This window comes from Nyctereutes procyonoides, unplaced genomic scaffold (genome assembly GCF_905146905.1).
Source record: "Nyctereutes procyonoides isolate TBG_1078 unplaced genomic scaffold, NYPRO_anot_genome, whole genome shotgun sequence".
Taxonomy (NCBI): domain Eukaryota; kingdom Metazoa; phylum Chordata; class Mammalia; order Carnivora; family Canidae; genus Nyctereutes; species Nyctereutes procyonoides.
This window is the reverse complement of record NW_026575139.1, coordinates 22,501,034-22,520,903: the sequence shown is the minus strand read 5'-3', so window position 1 is coordinate 22,520,903 and position 19,870 is coordinate 22,501,034. Positions and strand designations below refer to the sequence as shown.

The 19,870-nt window shown below is 57.2% G+C and overlaps 2 protein-coding genes across 3 annotated transcripts in view; one reads left to right on the top strand and one right to left on the bottom strand.

Annotated features, from left to right (window-relative positions):
• TMEM63C (transmembrane protein 63C) overlaps window positions 1-9,858 on the top strand; it is a 69,303-nt gene extending 59,445 nt beyond the window's left edge. For both annotated transcript variants that reach the window (XM_055304343.1, XM_055304342.1), the window contains 5 exons: window positions 5-110; window positions 355-522; window positions 2,615-2,724; window positions 4,070-4,138; window positions 6,959-9,858. In XM_055304343.1, the coding sequence (XP_055160318.1) occupies window positions 5-110; window positions 355-522; window positions 2,615-2,724; window positions 4,070-4,138; window positions 6,959-7,159 (654 nt within the window). In that variant the 3' untranslated portion in view covers window positions 7,160-9,858. The remainder of the gene's footprint in view (window positions 1-4; window positions 111-354; window positions 523-2,614; window positions 2,725-4,069; window positions 4,139-6,958) is intronic.
• A 4,584-nt stretch (window positions 9,859-14,442) lies between these two features.
• On the bottom strand, window positions 14,443-19,458 carry NGB (neuroglobin). The gene is made up of 4 exons (XM_055304302.1): window positions 19,275-19,458; window positions 17,904-18,015; window positions 17,043-17,162; window positions 14,443-15,595 (listed from the first exon to the last, which is right to left on the bottom strand). Exons 1-4 carry the CDS (start codon window positions 19,361-19,363, stop codon window positions 15,461-15,463), a joined length of 456 nt encoding a protein of 151 aa, XP_055160277.1. The 5' UTR covers window positions 19,364-19,458; the 3' UTR covers window positions 14,443-15,460.
• Between the last annotated feature and the right edge of the window lie 412 nt (window positions 19,459-19,870).

Genomic DNA, 19,870 nt, shown 5'->3' with positions numbered 1-19,870 from the left:
CCAGAGCCAGGCCATGGACTTCCAGTATGGGCGGGAGTATGCGTGGATGATGAACGTGTTCAGCGTGGTGATAGCGTACAGCATCACCTGCCCTATCATCGTGCCTTTCGGTGAGTCTTCCTTCGGGGCCCCCAGGGCCACCCCACCTTCCCGGCCCTGGCCCCAGCCTCTCCTTGCTCTGCTGATAGTCTGTCCCAGGCCATCTCATATTCCAGCAAGCGGCCCGACGTGGGGGGGCTCAACTTCTCCCTACCGGAGGGTGCATGGCCCTGGTGGCGGTGGGGGCACCAGGGGTGGGGGCCTGGCCCTGGAAGCAGCAGCCCCCGAGCGCGCCTCCACCTTCCGGCCCCCCAGGACTGCTGTACCTGTGCATGAAGCACATCACGGACCGCTATAACATGTACTACTCCTACGCACCCACCAAACTCAACGAGCAGATCCACATGGCTGCCGTCTACCAGGCCATCTTTGCACCGCTCCTGGGTCTGTTCTGGATGCTCTTCTTCTCCATCCTGCGATTAGGTAGGTACCAGGCCTGCCTCTGCTTGCTCCCCTTGGCTGCACAAAGCCCTCAATAACCCCTCTGCTCTAGTAAAGCAGAAAAGGCCTGAGAGGAGCAAGGGTTGTTCCCGGATGGCAGCCCCCCAGGCGGCTCCTCCAGGCCTAAATTGGGCTCGTCCCAGCAGAACTTGGAAGCTAAGGGGACGGCTTGGACCGACACGGTCCAGATCGGATGCACTTTGGTTTACGACCCTCAGAGCAAGGAACATCACCTTCCTGCATTCTAACTCAAGGCTGGTCAGAATAGAATATTCGCTATCAGGGTCAATTCCCGTGACCTCCCCCCAGAACCCTATAAGATGCCTGGTCTCTTGGATTCCCTAAAACCTGGAGAAGGATTGGGGTCTGCCCAGTGGCCAGCTTTCCCCCTGCTCTTAGCTACACCAAGCTACTGACCCTGGCCCCTTGGAGGGAGAGATTCCTCCCCCGCCCCACGGCAAGCAGCTCACTCTGACCTCCCCATCCTCTCCGCCACCAGATGGTTTCCTGCATTCTCCCCACACTGGTCTTCCCTCAGGGACACTGGACCTTAGTCTTCTCAGTGGAGTGGAGAAAGGAAACCGTATTTTCTTACTCCTGTTGCGGTAGAGGCTGGAAACAGCTCTGCCCTTAGTTATTTTTGTGCATTATCCATTTGTTGGCATCACCCTACTTCGTATCCCTCTAGTCTTTCCCTGCCACCTAGCAGACTTCATTTTTTAAATAATTTCCCTCTAAAGTATAAAAGACTGTATGTTTCTATTTATTTTAAGGATTTTGTTTATTCATGAGAGGCACAGAGAGAGAGAGAGAGAGAGAGAGGCAGAGACACAGAGAGAGAAGCAGGCTCCATGCAGGGAGCCCGACGTAGGACTCCATCCCGGGTCTCCAGGAATCAGGCCCTGGGCTGAAGGCGGCGCTAAACCGCTGAGCCACCCAGGCTGCCCTAGACTGTATGTTTCTGAATGACCCATAATCTCACCCAGAGCCTGCTGTGGCTTTCAGACCTCATTCTGTGTGCACAGGCTGGGGGACAGAGAGGAGCATGGGGGGCAGGGGACAGTTACTGCTTTATTCTTACTTTTCAAAATCATGATTTCTACTTTATAATGTTTGGTCCCGTATCCCGAGTTTCTTCACTCAACATAACGTTCTGAGCAATTTCCTGTTTGAGCACGGGCTCTTGAACAGCTGCATTGAATCCTACCCATCTGAGTCAGCTCTCCACTGTTGCATATTGAGGTTGCTTGCCATTTTGCTCTTGGAGAAACACGATGACAAGCATCATCATGGGTCAGCCTCTGACTGTAGTGATTGATTTTTTTAAAGATTTATTTATTTGAGAAAGAGAGAGCATGGGGGGGGGGGAGGCGAGTAGACACAGAGGGAGGGGGAGAAGCAGACTCCCCGCTAAGCAGGGAGCCTAATGTGGGGCTTGATGTGGGGCTTGACCCCAGGACCCTCGGATCATGACCTGAGCCGAGGGCAGAGGCTTAATCGACTGAGCCACCCAGATGCCCCTATAAAGATTGATTTTTAATCTTTACCTCAGTAGAAAACTGGTGGCATAAAAAAGTTACCAAATATTCCTGAGAGAAATGTAAATGACTTGAATTCTGGATTGCTTTTCAGTGCCGTTAGCACAGGTAACTGCTGGTGCTAGGTGCAAGGACAGGTGTGCGCCAGAGACTGTATTTGGGGGCAGCAGCATGAATGAGTAACCCAGAGCTACTGCCCCAGGGACTGTGATATTGGAAGGAAACTGACAGGTCGAGGAGGACAGGTTTAATGGGCACTGGAGTAGACGCTTAAGGCAATTAAATTCTTTTCCTGGAATCCTTAAGATGCCAAATTCCAATGGTCACATAGCACCGAGGGATGACGTCCTGTGTCAGGCTCATTGACTCCAGTTGCTAGGAGGAGAATTGGGGTAGGGGCCTCCCTGCCTTGGACTCGAGGCCTCCACAGAGGTGTTGAGGTGGTCCCTAGGGACCCAGCATCTCGGCTCCAGACTCCTGCCCACAGCTCCGGTTCTCAAGCACCCAGGCCCACGGCCTGTTCTTCTCCTTGGCAGGTACGCTCCACACCATCACCTTCTTCTCCCTTTCCACGCTCATCATTTCCATGATAATCGCCTTCCTCAGCACTCTTCTGGGAAAGCTCCAGAGGGTATCTGACTATGAGGTGAGTTACCCTTCTTTTCCTCCCTTTGTTCTTCCGGCCCCCTGGGGGACACGACCCTAGGCCACCTTCCAACCTGCACAGCCACAGTGCGAGAGATGAAAGGCTCTTGCCTTCAGTGATGGTGTGTGCACACTCAGTGTGCATGTGTGCGTGCCCTTGGGTGGCCCAGGCGCGGTGGGGAGGTTTCAAAGACGGCCATCCCCTCCCCCTCTCCCCTCTGGCATGTCCTCCAAACAGCAGGCTGGTCACGCATCCCTCCCACATTGTGAGTCTGTCCAGCCACCGAGCTGTGAACACCACTGCAAGGATGGAGGGTTGAGAGAGAAGGACGGGGTGAAGGGTGGAAGGGTGGGTGCGGAGGAGGACGATTCCCTGGGGAGATGGAAAGGTATCACCTTTTAAGGAATCCCAGGCTATTGAACTAGAGGCCTGGCTGTCTGGGCCCTGTGACTCCTTCAGCTCTTTGCCACTGGGACCCTGCCTTGTCCTCAGAGAAGGGAGCCAGTCCCTGCCTGCCGAGAGCCATGCCAACAATGCTGTGCGCTCTAGATGGGCATTTCCCAAAGGGGCGCAGCGCGTCTGTGCAGGCATGTTAAAAATGATTTCCAGGGACTGAAACATCTTTTTTATTTTTCATGGTTACCCACTATTCTGTTGGTTCGCATTTATTTCTGTGTCTGCTTTTGTCAGTTAATGCAGGTTTTCTGTCTATAATAGTAAATGGTGTCCTTTTAAAATGAATGTACAGAAAGAAAAGAAAGGAAGTTTGTTTAAAGTTCTGGTATCCTGCTGAGTCGGAGGAAGGAGCCTCTTAGAAGAGAATCCTTTTACTTTTAGTGGCCTTGTGTCTGGAGGCCCTGGGCTCAGACCCCCACGGCCCTCACTGCCTGGCCCTTCCTCCATCCCTGGCTCGAGGGCCACGAGAAACCAGAGGGGACAAGGCCTCTGGCTCTGTCTTCCCAGTACAACAATGCCATGCGAGCTGGTTGCCCGGGTGTCCACTCTAGAGAAGGGAGATGGGAGGGAACCTAGACTGTGATTTCGGCAGTTCTCAGAGAGAGGAGAAACCCCGGGAGGAAAGAAGAGACTAGAGTCAAAGCAGGCTCATATTCGATCCTAATCCCAACTCTCTGCACTTCACCCCATTATGGATCTTGGGAATGGAACATTGAAAAGAGCCACCAGCATCCCAGTCCTCATCCTGTCCCTGTGGGCTTCAGCCCAGGCCTGTAGGTCTGGGCGTTCCAGGGGAGCCAGAGGTCCAGGTGCAGATCTGGCGGGGGAGGGAGCCAGAGGGTGGACGCCCCCTTTCCGTGACCCTGTACATCTCTCCCCACCGCCGCAGCCCGAGGAGGAGATGGAGACCGTGTTCGACATGGAGCCAAGCAGCACCTCCTCCACACCCACGTCCCTTGTGAGTCAGTGCCTTCACCCTGGGGGACAGGTCAGGAGGGGGGCCACCTCTGGGGTGGGCGACTCCAGCAGCAGTTGGGGGGGGCACCAGCATTTAGTGCCCACCCCCTGGGTACTGGGGAGGAGCCGGGGGCGCCTGGGCTCCCTCCCCTGACACAGTAGGACTTGGCCCAGGTCCAATTGCTGCCGTGGCCCTGGCTGAAGATGTGGGAAGATAGAAGAAACAAGACATACTCTGTAAGGAACAGAGAGAGGAAGAGAAATGTCAGGGAGAAGCCAGCCACAGCAAGCTCAGTCGTGTAGACACAGGGACATGTTGGGGCGTGGCCTCAGGACCGAAGGCTGCCTCCAAGGGCACACATGGCAGGCAGAGCGGCGCAGACAGAGCTGCAGGGAGCTATTGGGAGCCTGCACCGAATGGTAAGGCAGGGGTGGCGCCCGCAGCGTGGCTCAGCCTGGAGGGCCCGAGCGCTTGCCCAACCCCTGCCACCCCCGCGGTGTGGACGCACGGCCACCGACGCACGCTCTGAGCTGGCTACCGGCTCGGCCCATGTCCCGATCCCGTGGCGCCCCGGAGGAGCACCGAAGAAGGGCGCCAGCCGGCCCGGGTGCTCAGGGAAGGCCTCCGTCTAATCCGACTCTAGGAATGGGAGCAGGAGGGGCTGCTAGGTGGAGTAGGATGTGGGGGAAAAGCATTCAAGGAAGAGGATCAGCCTATGCAAAGTCCCGGAAGAGAGAATCTGGAGCGTTTGGGCACCGGAAGAGTTTTCAGCCTGGTGGAAATGCAGAGGGCAGCAGGGCCCCAGGGGGAGAGAGGAGGCCCGTGATTGTGGCAGAGCTGGGGACAAATGCACAGAGACAACTGTGGTGGACAGGCCCACCCCCCGTGCACAGAACTGCAGGTCGGCCTCACCTCGGGGGGAAAAACCCTGCGGAGAGGGGCAGACTTCCTCTGGGAGGTGATGGGGAGAAGGAACTCCGGTGTTGGAGAGTCTACACAGCTTTCGAAGTGGGGGCCTCTCTGCACGTAGCCTCTCTCCTCAGGGGCCCTTGCAAGACGACCCCTCTGGAATATTGTTAGCAATCGGTTACTGAAATCTACTTAGGAACCTGATACGTTGCCAATCTTGCTCCTCATCTTTATGATACACCCACGCAGTAGAGGTTTTCATGCTTTTTTGACAAACGGGGAAGCTGAGGCTCAACATGGTCAATTAATTTAGACCCCAAGGCATTACTGAACAAAGAAGTGGCAGTACAAAGTTTGAACCGGGTCTGTCGTGTTCTAAAGCCTGAGCTTAAAAAAATAATAATTATTATTGGAATGGATTTTTTTAATCTTTTGTGATAACAACAGTAGTCTATGAGCATTGCAGATAATTATGGGGAAAAACAGATAAGCAAAAACAAGAAAATGAAAAGTTCATATTCCCACCATCCAGAGATGACTACTGTTAACTTAGTGTCTATTCTTCAAGGTATACACACACACACACACACACACACACACACACACACTTATTAAATACATGTATACAATTTTAACTAAAATGAGATGATACTGTTCATACTGTTGTATAATCTGCATTTTTAGTTAACAGTTTCCATCTTTCCATGTATATAAATTTCTCTGTCTTCAAATACACAGCCCATATTGAAGTGGCTCTAAGTGTTTCAGAAATATCATTTACAAAGCACATCCAAACCAAGATCCAGTCCAGGCTCCATGCTAGATGACTCTGGTCCCTGTGCACATCTCCTGTAATTTCACACAATCTCTTCTTTATGACCTGCTGACCCAGCCAGTAGTCCTGCAGAATACCCTACCTTCTGGATTTTTCCAGCTATTTCTTCATGATGTCTTGCAACAGGTTCCACTATCTCCTGTATTCCCTGAAAACTAGACATTTGATCCAAAGGCTGGATAGATTCTGAGCCCTTGGGGCTAAAACACATTATGGGTAGTGCCGTGCACCATACCAAGAGACACAGAATGTTCCATTTTTTACCAATGATGCTGACTACTCCCAGATTAGGGGGATGACGGCCTCTTCCATTGTTAAGTTACCATTTTTCCCCTTATGACCAGAAGGTTCATATGGGCTTTACTTTGGAATCCTACAAATATGTAAATTCTTCTGTAGGAAGAGTGTTCCCTCATAGACCAGGACTGTTTGGTTTCACTGACATGAACTCCTACAGGAAAGATTTAATTCTATCCCATAATTACCTATTTTCAAAATAAGGAGTTGGTTTCAAAGCCATTCAAAGGATGACAGCTCTGTCCCTAGCACTTCCTGTTTTTCTACTTCGCTGCCCTCCCAGGTGCTCCTGGGACCATTCCTGGATTTGACAGGTCACATGACCAAGATCTCAGCTAGCAGTCTCAGTTGCAAATCCTGATTCACAGGCCAGCCAATGACCCACCCCAGGGGGGGTGTGGATGTGCCTCTCTGCTGTATTAAGAAGTGCACTATCTCAGAGGTGGGGTCTCTTCAGACCCCAGCACAGGGGAGCCTCGTGTCCTCTCCCCCTAGGTTCAGCCTGACCTGGAACCAAGAATGGATGGAACCGTACTGAAGGAGAGTGGGCTAGGAGCTAGGAGGCCTGCGCTACCTCCCCCTTGGAGGTGCAGTTGCTCTTGAAGTGATCAAGAGCACCTCAGCAGGTGGGACAGCCAGGCCTCAAGCTGCTGGGGGAGAAGGAAGGACCTGTGGCTCAGAGGGGCAGAGGCTCCGGGGGTAGGGCATGAGTGCAAGGGCGTGCCCAGGGCCTGGCCCCAGATGTGACCTCACTCTCGTCTCCTCTCTGTCCTGAGCAGATGTACGTGGCCACAGTGCTGCAGGAGCCCGAGATGAACCTGTCCCCTGCCTCCTCCCCTGCTCGGCACACCTACGGTACCATGAACAGACAGCTGGAGGAGAGCGAAGAGGAGAGTTGTACGAGGGGCTTTGCGAGGGAGCTGGGCTCCACCCAGTTCCAGGAAGGGCTGGAACTGGAGGGCCAGAGCCAGTACCACTGACCAGGACCCCAGGCCTCCACCTGGCGACTCCACCAGAGTGGCGGCCAGGGGAGGGCCCGGCAAGGGGAAGGCAGGAGGGCCACGTGGACCTCCCCACTACCCCTTGCAGACTTTGGGAAGGCCCGGCAGAGCTGTCTGCATCCCGACAGCTGTCGGCCATATGAAGGTCCCGACCTGCTGACCAGCTAGAACGGGAGGTGCTGGGCAGTGCAGGGGACCCCGGGATGGGATGGAGGCTACGGCCGGGCACCACATCTCGGCAGTCGTGGCTGAGGCCCTGGGCATGGAGACTGCAGGCCAAGGGACCTTCCTGGGGTCAGAGTGGAGAAGGCATATGCACAAGGGAGGAGGCAGAAAGAAGCCCGTCGAAGACTCTCCAGCGTCTTTGCCACCCTTCACCAGCTGCCCTGTCCAGGAGCTTCCACTGCTGCTCCGACCCGGCGCCCAGCCCTACTCCCCTCTCCCCCGCAGCCTGAGGAAGCACAAGTGTGTATGCTGGGCCTCGGCAAGGACATCCCCTGCCTGGGGATCCCCCGGAGCCAGGGGCGGCTGAGACCCTTCCTAGCCCTCTGCCCTGCAGCAGACTCCCCCGGAGCTGCGGGGTAGAGACCCTCCTCTGCTCTATTCTTGCGAGGGCAGCTGGGACACGATCACTCCGGGCTCATTAAATGGGACCTGTGTGCATTTTGATGAAGGCAACCTTGGCTGGTTACTACGAGGTGGGAGGGGCAGAGGCAGAAAATTCACGGAGAGGGGTCTTCTCCCCAAATGCTGAGTGATGGGAAACCAGATACAGCTCTCCAAGCCCCAGGCCTAATGAGAGGACCCTCAAGGTCAAGGACGTGGCCCCTGAAAGTTGTTCCTGCCTCATACCCACCTGAGTGCCTGGACCCTCAGCATAGCCAAGGTGGGCAACAGCTTAGGGTAAGAAGCCCATGCTTCAGACTGAAGGCACTGGCCATTCCCTGGCCTCCCAGTAGGACCCTTCCTCCCTTGGGGCTGCCTGCACCCTGAACTGAAGACCACCCAAGTGGCCTCCAGTATGGTCCTGGCCCAGACACTGCAGACACCCTGCCAGGGACTGTGGGGGTGGGGTGTGTCCTCCATGGAGAAGCCCTTTCGGGTGGAATAAGGCTGCCTTCCTAGGGCCACCACTCGGGACCTTTGTGGAACTGAATCCTGAGTAGGAATAATGCTGGTAGCCACTTTGTCATGGTTATAGGGGTGCAGACCCCTGCCTCTGAGGACAGCCACCCCCCCCAACCGGCAGCACAGCAGGGGAGGATGCAGAGATGGGCTGACTGAGGCCTGAGTGGGTGAGGAGCAGCCAAGTCAAGGGGCTCTGCATGCTATAGAGCTCTCCTGAGCTCCCTGCTCCAGGGGTCTGGGTCCTTGCAGCCAACCTGCTGAAAGTAGGCCCCAGGCTCACTCACTGGAGCCTTTCCCACCAGGTGCACATGGGTGCCCCTGAACTCAGACCGCCTGGGTCTCAGCCCTGCCGCACCTGTGCCCATGTCTCAGCTGCAGAAGCTCCAGGCTTCACCGGAGGGAAAAATAGCCCTCGAGAGGCAAACATTGCCATACCCCAGGGGCTTGGCCCAGACTTTGGCATAAGGGATCTTCCCAGAGAGCTTGAGTCAGCTGGGGCGTCAGCAGTCTCTCCCACTCCTTGTCCAGTTAGGAATAAGGAGGAAATAATACCCAGCCAGTCCCTGAGGGCTGCTGCCTCCTAGCATTTCACCAGCCAACAAAGGGAAGGGTCCTTTCCAGAGCAGCGGTCAGGGCCCCAACAGGGAGATCTGCCCATGCCACAGGGAGGTGGCCGGCTCCAGGCCCTCCCCCGCCCCCGGGAGGCATATTTGGTGTGCGTGTGGCCTTCCTGCCAGAAGCTGGCATGTAGGCTCTCCACTGGGCACTACTTGCTGGCACCCCCCCCCCATCCCTGCAGCCCCTGCTGGACTATTCCTGCCGCTTCTGTCACTGCCCCTCCTTTGTCTGTCCCCTGCCCACCCAGCAGCCTCTGGGTGCTGCATATGGAAAGGGTCCCAGCAGATTACTCGGCAGCATGGCTGGGGGCTTCCCCCTTGCATATGGGCCAAGCGCAGTTGGTTCTGAGAGAAGACAGTGCAAATGCTGGGAAAGTTCCAGAATCCTTTCACTTCTCAACTCTTTCTGGAGACCCAGGGCAACTGGCAAGTCCTCCCCACTCTCCCCCCATGGTCACTGTGAAGGCAGGGTGGCCATGCTTTGGCTCCTTTCCCACCACATGCAGGCCCTCTCCAGGCACCTCCCCTCTGGCCTGCCCGCTCAGCCCACGCTTGTCTCACCCATTGGCCTCCACCCACCACCGTCCGACCCTACCCCACAGTCTACCTCCCAGCTGTCCCTCCCCATCCTTCCACGGAAACACCACCCCCCAGGCTTGATTCCTTCTGGAGGGGGCTGCCTCTGAGGGAACCCAGGATAGCCTAGAGCCTCTAAGAAGTGTCCCACTGGGCCAAGAGTAGCTCCAAGCTTGCCTGCCTCTTCCTCAGATGCTTCTGGAAGCAAAGTGCCTATCAGCAGCATTGCATCCTCTGGGGCCCCCAGTGTGGGGTGTGGACTTCCCTTGGCCACCACCACTAAAGGAATGTGCCAGAATGCCGAACCTTCTTGTTATTAATGCTATGACCGTGCCTTGAATAAATAAGTGGTCCCAACCTCTGCTGGCCTGTGCCTCTGCATCTGGACTGGCCCACACCTCCCTGAGGTTGCCAGGCTGGAGCATCCCCTACCTTGCTCCATGGCTTTGGCCCCTGAGGCCTTCCCAGGCTCCTGTTCTCCCAGGGGAAGGCCTGACGAGTGCCGCCTGGCCTGCTGGAGAGACGGGGGCTGGGGGGAGCCTCACTCATTCTGCGGTGGGCACTGTCAGAGCCCTCTGGGCAGTAGCAGAGGATTTCCGGGCCCATGAGCTACCCATGAAGCCTTTGAACAGCCTCCCCTGGGCAATAGAAGTCCCAGGGTGAATGCAGGCCCCCTGAGTGGGCTGTCGGCTAGACTAGCTGCTGGACTTGAAAAGATGAAGATTTCTGGCAGAAGGCCCTAGAAAAAGTGGCAGACAGGGCTCAGTTCTGGGTTGGCCTCAGCCAGCAGCAGGAGGGCAGGGGGAGTGGTGAGGCTCGACCCTGGGGAGGCCTGAATGGAGAAGAAACACCCTCGAGCAAAGGTTATGTCTTCTGTTGTACCCACGGTAAGCTGGGGATAAATTCCCTGCTCTGGGGGGGCGGGGGTGTCTCCCGGCCTAGGAGAGCACAGTGCTGGCCTTCCTCCACCGGCTCCAGGACCCTAGGCTGGTCCCGAAAACAGCGGTAGGATGATAGCAGCTCTGACTTATTACCCAGTGGAGCAGATTCAGGGGGGCACAGAGGGAACGGGGTACAGGGGGAGGAAGCCTCCCTCATCCTTCCCTGTGCAGACAGGCTGCCCCAGGGCCACTCCCCAGCCCCATCGCTGGACCCCCTCAAGCTTTCATGGCCCACTGGCAGGCCTGGGTTCAAAGCCCCCACTGGCCTGAGCCTGGGCATAGGACCAGAGCCCACCCCCGTGACCCCCCTCCCCTCTAAACAATTATTTTCCAAGTCAAGTCAGATGAGATCCACCAGGGCTGCTTTAGGGGAGAGAGAAACATGAAGACCATTCTGGCTGGGTGGCAGGGGCTGGGCCTTGATGCCTGGGAACAGGGATGGGCTGATGGCTACTGTAGGACCAGGGGCCTCGTCTGTGGATCTTCCAGGCCCTGCCACAGCAGCTGCCTCCCAGGCTCTCCTCCACAGCCCACAGCACCCCTCAGCTCACAGGCCCTGGGCCATTCCTCGGTTTGGGGGACATTTCAGGGGACTTTGCTCAGAGAGAGACAGAAAGACAAGCTGCAGAGGGTGGACTGTAGCCCCAGGCATGTCAAGTCCTGGAAGGAAGAGGGGGTCGGTCAATCTGTACTCTGCCGGCAGGACTGGAAGCCTGGAAGGTGGAGACAGCTGGGCTGGGAGTGAGACTGTGGCACAGGCCAAGAGGGAGGCCTGGGGCCCTGGAGGCCCAGGACCCGGATCTGATGGGGCCCTGGAGCAGCTGACTGCGTGCTGCACTGCGCTTCGCAGGGCAGCCTCCCCGGAGCTGGGGGGCCCTGGGCCCCTGAAGGCTGTACCCAGAAGCCAAACCTTGGGGCGGTTTCAGGCTCCTCCAGGGCTGGCTCCCCACCACCTAATCCCGTCATGCCGGAGGGAGCTCGGATCTGTCCCGAGGACACTCTAAGCTGGCCAGAGCCTGGCTTCTGAGTCTTGGGGCAGGCCCGGGATGGGCGGGGGTTGGGGGGCAGGGGAGCTGGCTTACTTACAGGAAGGCAGTGCACAGTTTTGTCAACAGAGCCGCTTTCTCAACATCTGGTGGCCCCTGGGCCCTGACAGACCCGCAGATCTCCAGCCGCAAATGCTACGGTTCTCCATCCCGGCTGCAAGTGAGAGTCTCCTGGGAGGTTTTAGACAATCCCAGGGTCCAGGCCTCATCTCTGAACAACCCAAAATTTCTGGGGTGGGACCCAAGGGCCCCTACTTTGCAAAAGCCTCCGCACTCGAGTGTCAGGGAGGGCTGGAAGGGCAAGGCTCTTGTGGAGGAGGAAAACAATCACAGGCCAACACCCCTGGAAGAGGGGGGCTGGCCTCAGCACCTCACACTGTGTCTCCCCTTGGGGAGGGTGGGCCTCCCACTGGTGACTAAGTACAAAGCCACAGACGGGAAGGCGCCCCTCCTTCACATTGCCTCCAGCGAGCTCAATGTCAAGTGCAGGTAGGTCATCAACAGGCCCGAACGTTCGCCTTCTGTCTTCTAAGCGATCAATACGATCAATACCTAGCGCTGGCCCAACTCCCATTATCATCATCTGTCTTTGCAACAAATACTATTGTTTGCGCTGGAGAGACACATACGGGGCTTCAAGCATAGCTTCTGGCTACCATGTGCCCCTTCAGCGAGGTCTGAAGAATCACCTCTCCTCTCCCCCTCTGAACACAGAGCCCAAAGTGTTTTTCATGTCAGCCTTCCCACTTGGGTTGCAAGAGATTCCAAGTGCAACAAGCCAGTGTATATGGCAGATGTCAGCAGGGACAAGTGCTTGGAAGAAAACACAAAGTTGGTGAAGGTTAGGGAGAGACTACAGATGGGGAGGATCTCTGGAACCAGCTCCTTCTGGGGATGAGACGTGTGGGTGCGTGCATGAAGGGGGCAGATTGGGGGGAATAAACACAGGGTCCTGAGCAGCAGGACCTGGGCTTTACTCCAGTAACGTGGAGGCTACTGGAGGATTCTGAGTGGGGGAGAGAGGTAGGTGATCGCTGTAGGTTCCAAGGCCATCACTGCAGCCTCTGGGTGGGGACAAGGTGGAGGAGACAACCCCCATTGGGGCTCTGCTGATGGTATCCAGCCAGACAGCAAGGTAGCCCAGACAAGAATGGGGCGGGGAATGAGGAGATGGAGACATCTGGAACAGGTCTGAGGACTCGTGGATGGATTAGATGTGGGGTCTGAGAGAAAGCAAGGAATTGCGGATGGCTCCCAGTTCTGCCTGAATGGCTGGGTAAACTGGTTTACCAAGGCAGAGGATGCTGGAAGGAGCAGGCTAGGGAAAATACCAGGCTCTACTTTGGTGGTGGTACATTTGAGATGCTTAATAGGGATGTTGGGCAGGGGGCTGGATACAGGGGTCTGAAGTGGGGCGCATTAGGCTGGAGATGCGACCCAGAGCCACCAGTATCTGGGGTGTTTAGGTCATGGGGCTGGCTGGGATCTGCACAGGAGGCCAGAGGAGGTCCACAGGGGACAGGAGGGGAATCTGCAAGGAGAAGGAAGAATGAGCATCGAGGAAGCAAGAAAACCAGGAGACCTTGGCATCTGGAATCTAAGGGAAGAAAAGGACTCAAAAATTAAGCAGGGATGGGTTCCTCAGCAGAGAGTCTGCTTCTTCTCCCTCTCTCATCCTCTGTGTACACACGCTCTCTCTCAAATAAATAAATAAATAAATAAATAAATAAATCTTTAAGAAAAGGTAAGCAGGCCCCCCCCCCCCATTGCTAACCGCACTTGACAGTGATTACAGGGTACGGAGGAGTAAGTTTAAAGACGCCCCAAGGAAGCATCAGCCAAGTCAGAACTGAGAGGCCTCTGGACAAATGAGCTGGTTTCTCCCACAAATCAAAGGCCTGGGGAGAAGGGAGAGGGGCCAAGAAGGAGAAGCTTAAGAGACATAACAACGTAAAAATTTAACGTAAGTTTAAAAATCAACCAGATGCGGGGGATCCCTGGGTGGCGCAGCGGTTTAGTGCCTGCCTTTGGCCCAGGGCGCGATCCTGGAGACCCGGGATCAAATCCCACATCGGGCTTCCGGTGCATGGAGCCTGCTTCTCCCTCTGCCTGTGTCTCTGCCTCTCTCTCTTTCTCTGTGACTATCATAAATAAATAAAAATTAAAAACAAAAAAAACAAAAACAAAAAAAAAATAAAAATAAAAAAAATAAAAATCAACCAGATGCAATGTGTGGACCCCCTCAGCTGAGCACCACCTGCTGAAAGACATCAGGGAAATCTGGAAGCAGACTTGGCATCGGACGATGCTAAAGAGATATTGCTCATGTTGGCAGGTGTGTTGATAAGGTGGATGAAGGTGGAAAAGGTATCAGCCACACGTTCCTACGGAAGACTTGACAGGTGAAAGTGCACCAAGTCTTAGGTTCGCTTTAAAAGTCTCCAGCGGAATAAAGGGGGTGGGGGAGGTCTTGGGTCGCATCAATGCTGGGTGAAGGGTACATGGAGATTCACTAGGCTCAGATGTTCTGTATGTGATATTTTTCTCTAAGAAAAAGTTTAAAATGCAGAAGTGATCAGCTTTTCCAAGGATGCTGAGCAGAAGAGCAAGGTGAGGACAGGGACAGAACAGAGGCCCTGGGTGACCTCGGTGGGACAGATCGGGGCAGGGATGAAAACCCGGGTGAAGTGGTGGTCCAGCTGTGTGCCCAAGAGGAAGAAGAACGGAGTCTGGTGCCCTGCCAGCCAGTTTCTATCACAGACCCCTCGCTCCGTCTCCACCACTGGCTTCTGGCCTTCCTCAAGCCTCTCCTTCCTTTTACATCCACACTGGCCCTGACCCTCCTGACCTCATCTTCCCACCTGCCCTGGATCCCCTGCCCTGTGGCTTCGCCTGGCCACAAGCCAACACCCAAGAAAGGACCAGCCCCCAGACCAGTCAGAGAGGCACACAGAACAGGTTTATTCCTCATGAGCTTACACAACCACGGCACGGAGCGGAAGGTAAAGGTGCAGACAGCTTGGGGGTGAGGACAGAGGGCCTCTCTGGCACTTTTTCTATGCAGCAGCCTGAGTACAGGCACACCCCAGCTGTCAAGTGTGGAGAGCCGTGGCCCTGCAGTTGATGTGAGCAGCGGCAGAAAGGAGGCTCAGGGGAGATAAACCCCAGCCCTGCTGGAGCGGGGCCGTGAGGAACAGCCATGGGAACACAGGCTCCTTTGGAATGAAATCACCCCTCGTTCCTTGCTCTTGCTCTTCGCCAGCCCCCCCCCCCCCACCTCCCCTGCTGGCTAGCTGGTTCCTGCAGAGTAGAGCTACAGGAGCTCCCAGCAGCAGCGCTGAATGAGGGAACAGGACACAGCAAAAGAAAAACCCCTCGGGCAGGTGGCATCTGAGACCCGGATGGGCCCACTGCAGACTTAGGTCAGCTCTCTTGTCCTCAGCGGGTCCCTGCTCCCACTACCTGTGATTCCACCATGAAGGCTAGAAAAGTCCCTCCTCTTTATTTGTGAAAGGCAAAGGACCCAGGGAGAGAAAAGCATGGAGGCAGACAAAATGGGAAGGTGCCCGAAGCTCAGCCACCACTCCCCAGCTGGGCCTGGACTCACCTGACAAGGATGGATGGCAGGTACCCCTGCTCTCACAGCTCCCCACCTTCCCAGCCCCATGCCACCTCTGGGACCAGAGCACTGGTCCTCTCCTAGAGGAGGAGGTGATGCCAGAGGGAAAAGAGGGCAGGCAGGGAAGAAGCTACCGGGCATGCAGGGAAATCCAGAAGCCCCCTCCTGGAGGGAAAGCCACCCCCATCTGCAGCTGGAGGTTAGGGGGGCTGACACCCAGTTCTGTTCTATTACCTCTCCGGGATGACCAGGGGACAAGGACCAAGGGGCAGGGAGGCCTAAGGGAGCCTGGGCTGCAGCAGACACAGACAGATGGAGCCTCCAGGTGGAGGCTGCTGGGCAGGGGCCGCCTCTTAGTCGCCGTCCCAGCCTCGACTCATGGCCTGCACCACGGCCCCGTAGAGCTGGCTCCAGGCGGCCCGCACGGCTGGCGTGAACGCGGGGCCCAGGCACTTCTCCAGCATGTAGAGCAGGGACTCCCCCACCGTCTGCAGAGGCAAGCGGCACCGTGTCACCCCTGAATGGAGGAAGGCCTCGCTCCATTCCACGGGTAAGAAAACAGAGGCCCGGACCTTTCTTGTCTCCTGCACAGGGCCCACGCTTCCTGAGCGGGGTACCGCCCCCATCCCTGGGTGCCACACTGGACACTCCTCCCCCTTCAATGTGAGGCTTTAGAGTGAATTGAGCATTTCACTCCACTCCCAGCCTTGCCATCACCCCATGACTGGCGCCAAGGCCTTGCCTGGGACCCCCAGCTCGGAGCAAGCAAAGTCACTGCCACCCCTCCCCGTCTTCATTTCTTCCTCGCCAAGGCAATGCTCGTGGCGTTAAGAGCCCAGACTCTGCAACCAGACAGACCTGAGTTCACTTCCTGATCCCGCCATTTATGAGCTGTGTGGCCTTGAGCAAGTGCGGTGACCTCTCTGAGCCTCAGATGCTTCATCAGTCAAAACAGGGAAAGTAAAAGTTCCAACTCATGGGATTGCTGGATTGAGTAAATGGGATCATCTACAGAAAGCTCTCAGCATCTGTACACAGTAAGCCTTCAGGAATAATAACGGCTCTCGTTTGTTACAGTTAATCAGAACTGAATATGGTTTACTTATTCCACAAATATTTACTGAACATCCACTGAAGACCAGGCGTCGCACTAGTTCTGGAGACAGAGGACAAGACTACCTGGGTCCCTTCCTTAGGGCACTTACCATCTGACAAGGCGCCTGGACCCTGGGACAGACTGTCACGTCAGTGGCCCCCACTGAACCACACCTCAAGGATTCAGGACCCCTCCAAGTGGGGTCCTTCTACCATGAGCCTGGGCTCCTCGTGCACCTGGCTTTGGCCAATGGGGTGTTCCCAAGAGGGATGCAAGGAGAGGCCAGATGCGTGCTGGCACGCTGGGGTTCCATTCTCTGGGAACCCAAGCTGTCACTCTGGGAGGAAGCTCAGCGAGGCCACAGTAATGAGACACTACAGGGAAAGAGACCCTGAAGGATGATGGGCCGTCTTGGATGCAGCAGCCCCAGCTGAGCTCCCAGCTGAGTGTAGTACATGAGTGACACCAGCCCCCTCGCGTGGAGCTAAAGCACTGCCCCACCAAACCCAGAGAAATCAGGAATCGTTTGCTTGGGATGGTTTTATACACGGTAACAGGAAACTGAGAAGACTGGCCAATCCCAGAAGCTCTTTAACTTTCCACAGTTCTAAGAGAAACCACACCAGGGAAGAAAAATTGGAGGCTCAGAGACGTCAAGTCAGTGTCAGGGGTCACACAGCACAGAAGTAACAGATGCAGCTCCCCTACCATCCACCCCGCCTGGTCCTAGTCATCTGAGGAGATGGGAATAGGGAGAAAGAACAGATGAACAGGGAGGACTGGGAGAGTTGGGGCCTCAGGTGAGGCGCTCCAGAGAGAGCAAGAGCCCCTTTACCCACCGAGAAGGAGCTGAGCTTCACACCCACTGCACGATGCTTCTTGCCCAGGCCAGCAAGGTACTCCTCCAGCGAGGACAGGTCCTCTACATTGGTCACAGCAGTGTCAATCACGAGCATCACCTGCCAAGGCCAACGCAGCCGTGAATCGGAGAGGCCAGAACAATCCCACCTGCTCATAACCACAGTCCAGAATCTGGGGATCCAACCAGGAGTAAGAGAGGTCACCAGGACCCTCGGTTTGCCAGGATCAGAAATGCAAGGTCATGGGGCATCTGGCTGGCTCGGTTGGTGGAGTGTGAGATTCTTGACCTCGGGGTTGCAAGTTCAAGCCCCATGTTGGGTGTAGAGATTACTTAAAAAAATAAAATAAAATAAAATCTTAAAAAAAAAGAAAGAAAAGAAATGCAAGGCAATCTGTGTGTACATACAGTAGGCACTCAACATGCGGCCAGACTACTGATGTTAGACTGTGATGGCAGCTCCTCTCCTCTAGGGTCTCAAAGCCCTAAACACAACAGCAGGACGGTGCTGTCTGCACCAGACAGGGAGAAACTGAGGCACTGTGAGAGTCACGAGCCTCTCAGGGAACCCCAGCCTGGGCGTCAGAGGCAGATGGCCCCTAGTGGGTCAGTGCCAGTACCACCTCTGGGAGCCGGGGACCAGCTGGCTGCACACAGGGTGCCCCAGGCTCTGCCCAGCCCAGCACAGAGGGCAAGGAGCAGACGTCTCTGGCCTGGGGGAGCGGCAGAGGGGAATGAGACCAGGCCAGGGCAGAAGTCACTCTCCCGAGGAGCCCGAGTCCCTCACTCTCTCCTGGGAAGGCGTCCTGCTGGATCTGAGGCCGCCCCGCCTCCTCCTCACCTTCCTGATGTGGTCCAGGAACTCGGGGGAGGACAGGCAGTCCTCCGGGCTGGAGAACTGGCGGCAGTTGTACTGGAAGAGGGGCAGCAGGTCAGGCTCCAGGTCAAACAGCCTGTCGGGGGAGGCCCACGTGTCAGCCCTGGGCTGTCGGTCCCCCCAGGCCCCGGCCAGCCCCGCGCACCCTGGCGGCCCAGCAGGCTGGGGTGGGGTGGGGAGGCAGGGATTCAGCTGGGAGCTAGAACACCGCCTCCAACCGGGCACTGACCCCTTTGCCAGCTTTGCTGGTGACCCTTTCTCACCTCTTCCACAGGCTCCGAGGGTCATCCTCTCCAGGGACCTGGCGTAGAGCAGCCCCTCCATAAACAGGTCAGGGGGCTGGGACAGGGAGGGGTCCTCAAATAGGAAAGCCCTTCTCTCCTTTGTTTCCTCTTCTCTCTCTGTCTCTGTCTCTCTCCCTTCCACTCTTGGATCAGAACCTCCTAGTCTCATCATGTCTGCAGGGGCTCGGCCAGTGATGATAACAGCACTATCAAGAACTCCTCAGGGCAGCCCCGGGGGCTCAGCGGTTTGGCACCGCCTTCAGCTCCCGGGATCGAGTCCGCGTCAGGCTCCCTGCACGGAGCCTGCTTCTCCCTCTGCCTCTCTCTCTCTCTCTCCTCTCTGTGTATTCTAATAAATAAATAAAATCTTTAAAGAAAACAACTCCTGGGCACTGAATACTCTACATGTGGTTAACTTCTGTATCCCTCACAGTCCTCAGCAGCAGGTATAACTGTTACCCCGACCCTTACGGAGGAGGAAGCAGAAGCCCAGAGAGTTTAAGTCACTTGCCTCCGGTCACACAGCTTGGAAGTAGCAGGAACACAGAGGGTGCCTGAGACAACAGTGGGCCTAGGGAAAGCTGGGAGGCGCAAGTGGGAGCGCATCATTCACATCTGAGAGGGCTCATGGGGCTTTTGGGCAACCCCACTAATCGATTCCCCCTTTGTTTGGGGAGGCCGTTTTGCAAAACCGCCTCCTCAGAAGTTCTGGGCTGGCTCTGAGAGCCAAAGCTCCGGAGAAACCACGGCGAGGAGCCCTGCCCCTGGTGATGGCAGAGGGGTCACTACCTTTCCCCTGGGGCCCGCGCACCCCCTGGCCCCGGCCCTGTCCTCCAAGGGCGCGCTCCGGGGCCCGGCCGCGGCTGGCTGCCCTCGGGGCGCGCTCAGGCACCACCCAAGGGGAGCCCGCTCAGGAGCGGAGCGGGGAGGGCGCCCGGGGAAGGCCGGGACCCGCCGCCGGGAAGCCCCGCTCGCGCCCTCTGGCCGGTGCTCCCGCCCCGCCGCCCCCCCCCCCCCCCCCCCCCGGCCCGCGGCGCGCGGGGGCCCTCACCTGGCGAACAGCACGGTGCCGTGCTCCAGCGGGCTGCGGCGCACCGCCCGCCAGCTCTGCCGGATCAGCTCGGGCTCGGGGCGCTCCATGCTCGCCCGGGGACGCGGGGGCGCGAGGCTGGGGCCCTGGGGGCGCGGCCACCGTCACCGCACGTGCCGCGCCATGTCGGCGGCGACGCGGGCCCCTCGGCACCCCCCGCGGCCCCCCGCGGCCCCCCGCGCCCGCCTGCGCCCGCCTGCGCCCGCCTGCGCCGCCGGGACCCCGCTCCGGCCGCCGCGCCCTGCGCCCTGCGCCCCGCCGCGGCTCCCACAGCGCCCCGCCCCGCCCCGCGCCGCCCGGCCCCGCGCTTTAAAGCCGCCGCGGCCCCCGCCCCCTCCGTCCGTCAAGGCCCTCATCCCTGGGCAACCGGCTGTGGCCGGGGACGACCCGGTGGCCCGGGAAACGCCTGGGCTTCGGAGCTCCACAGAGAGCGTCGAGCCTCTCCGGGCCCCCGTTTTTCGCCTAGGACCCGGTGATGACTGCACCGCTTGCTGCTTGGGGCACCGATCGCATCCGATGGCGTTGGGGAGGCTCTGCACGGGCCACCTCTCCGCAGC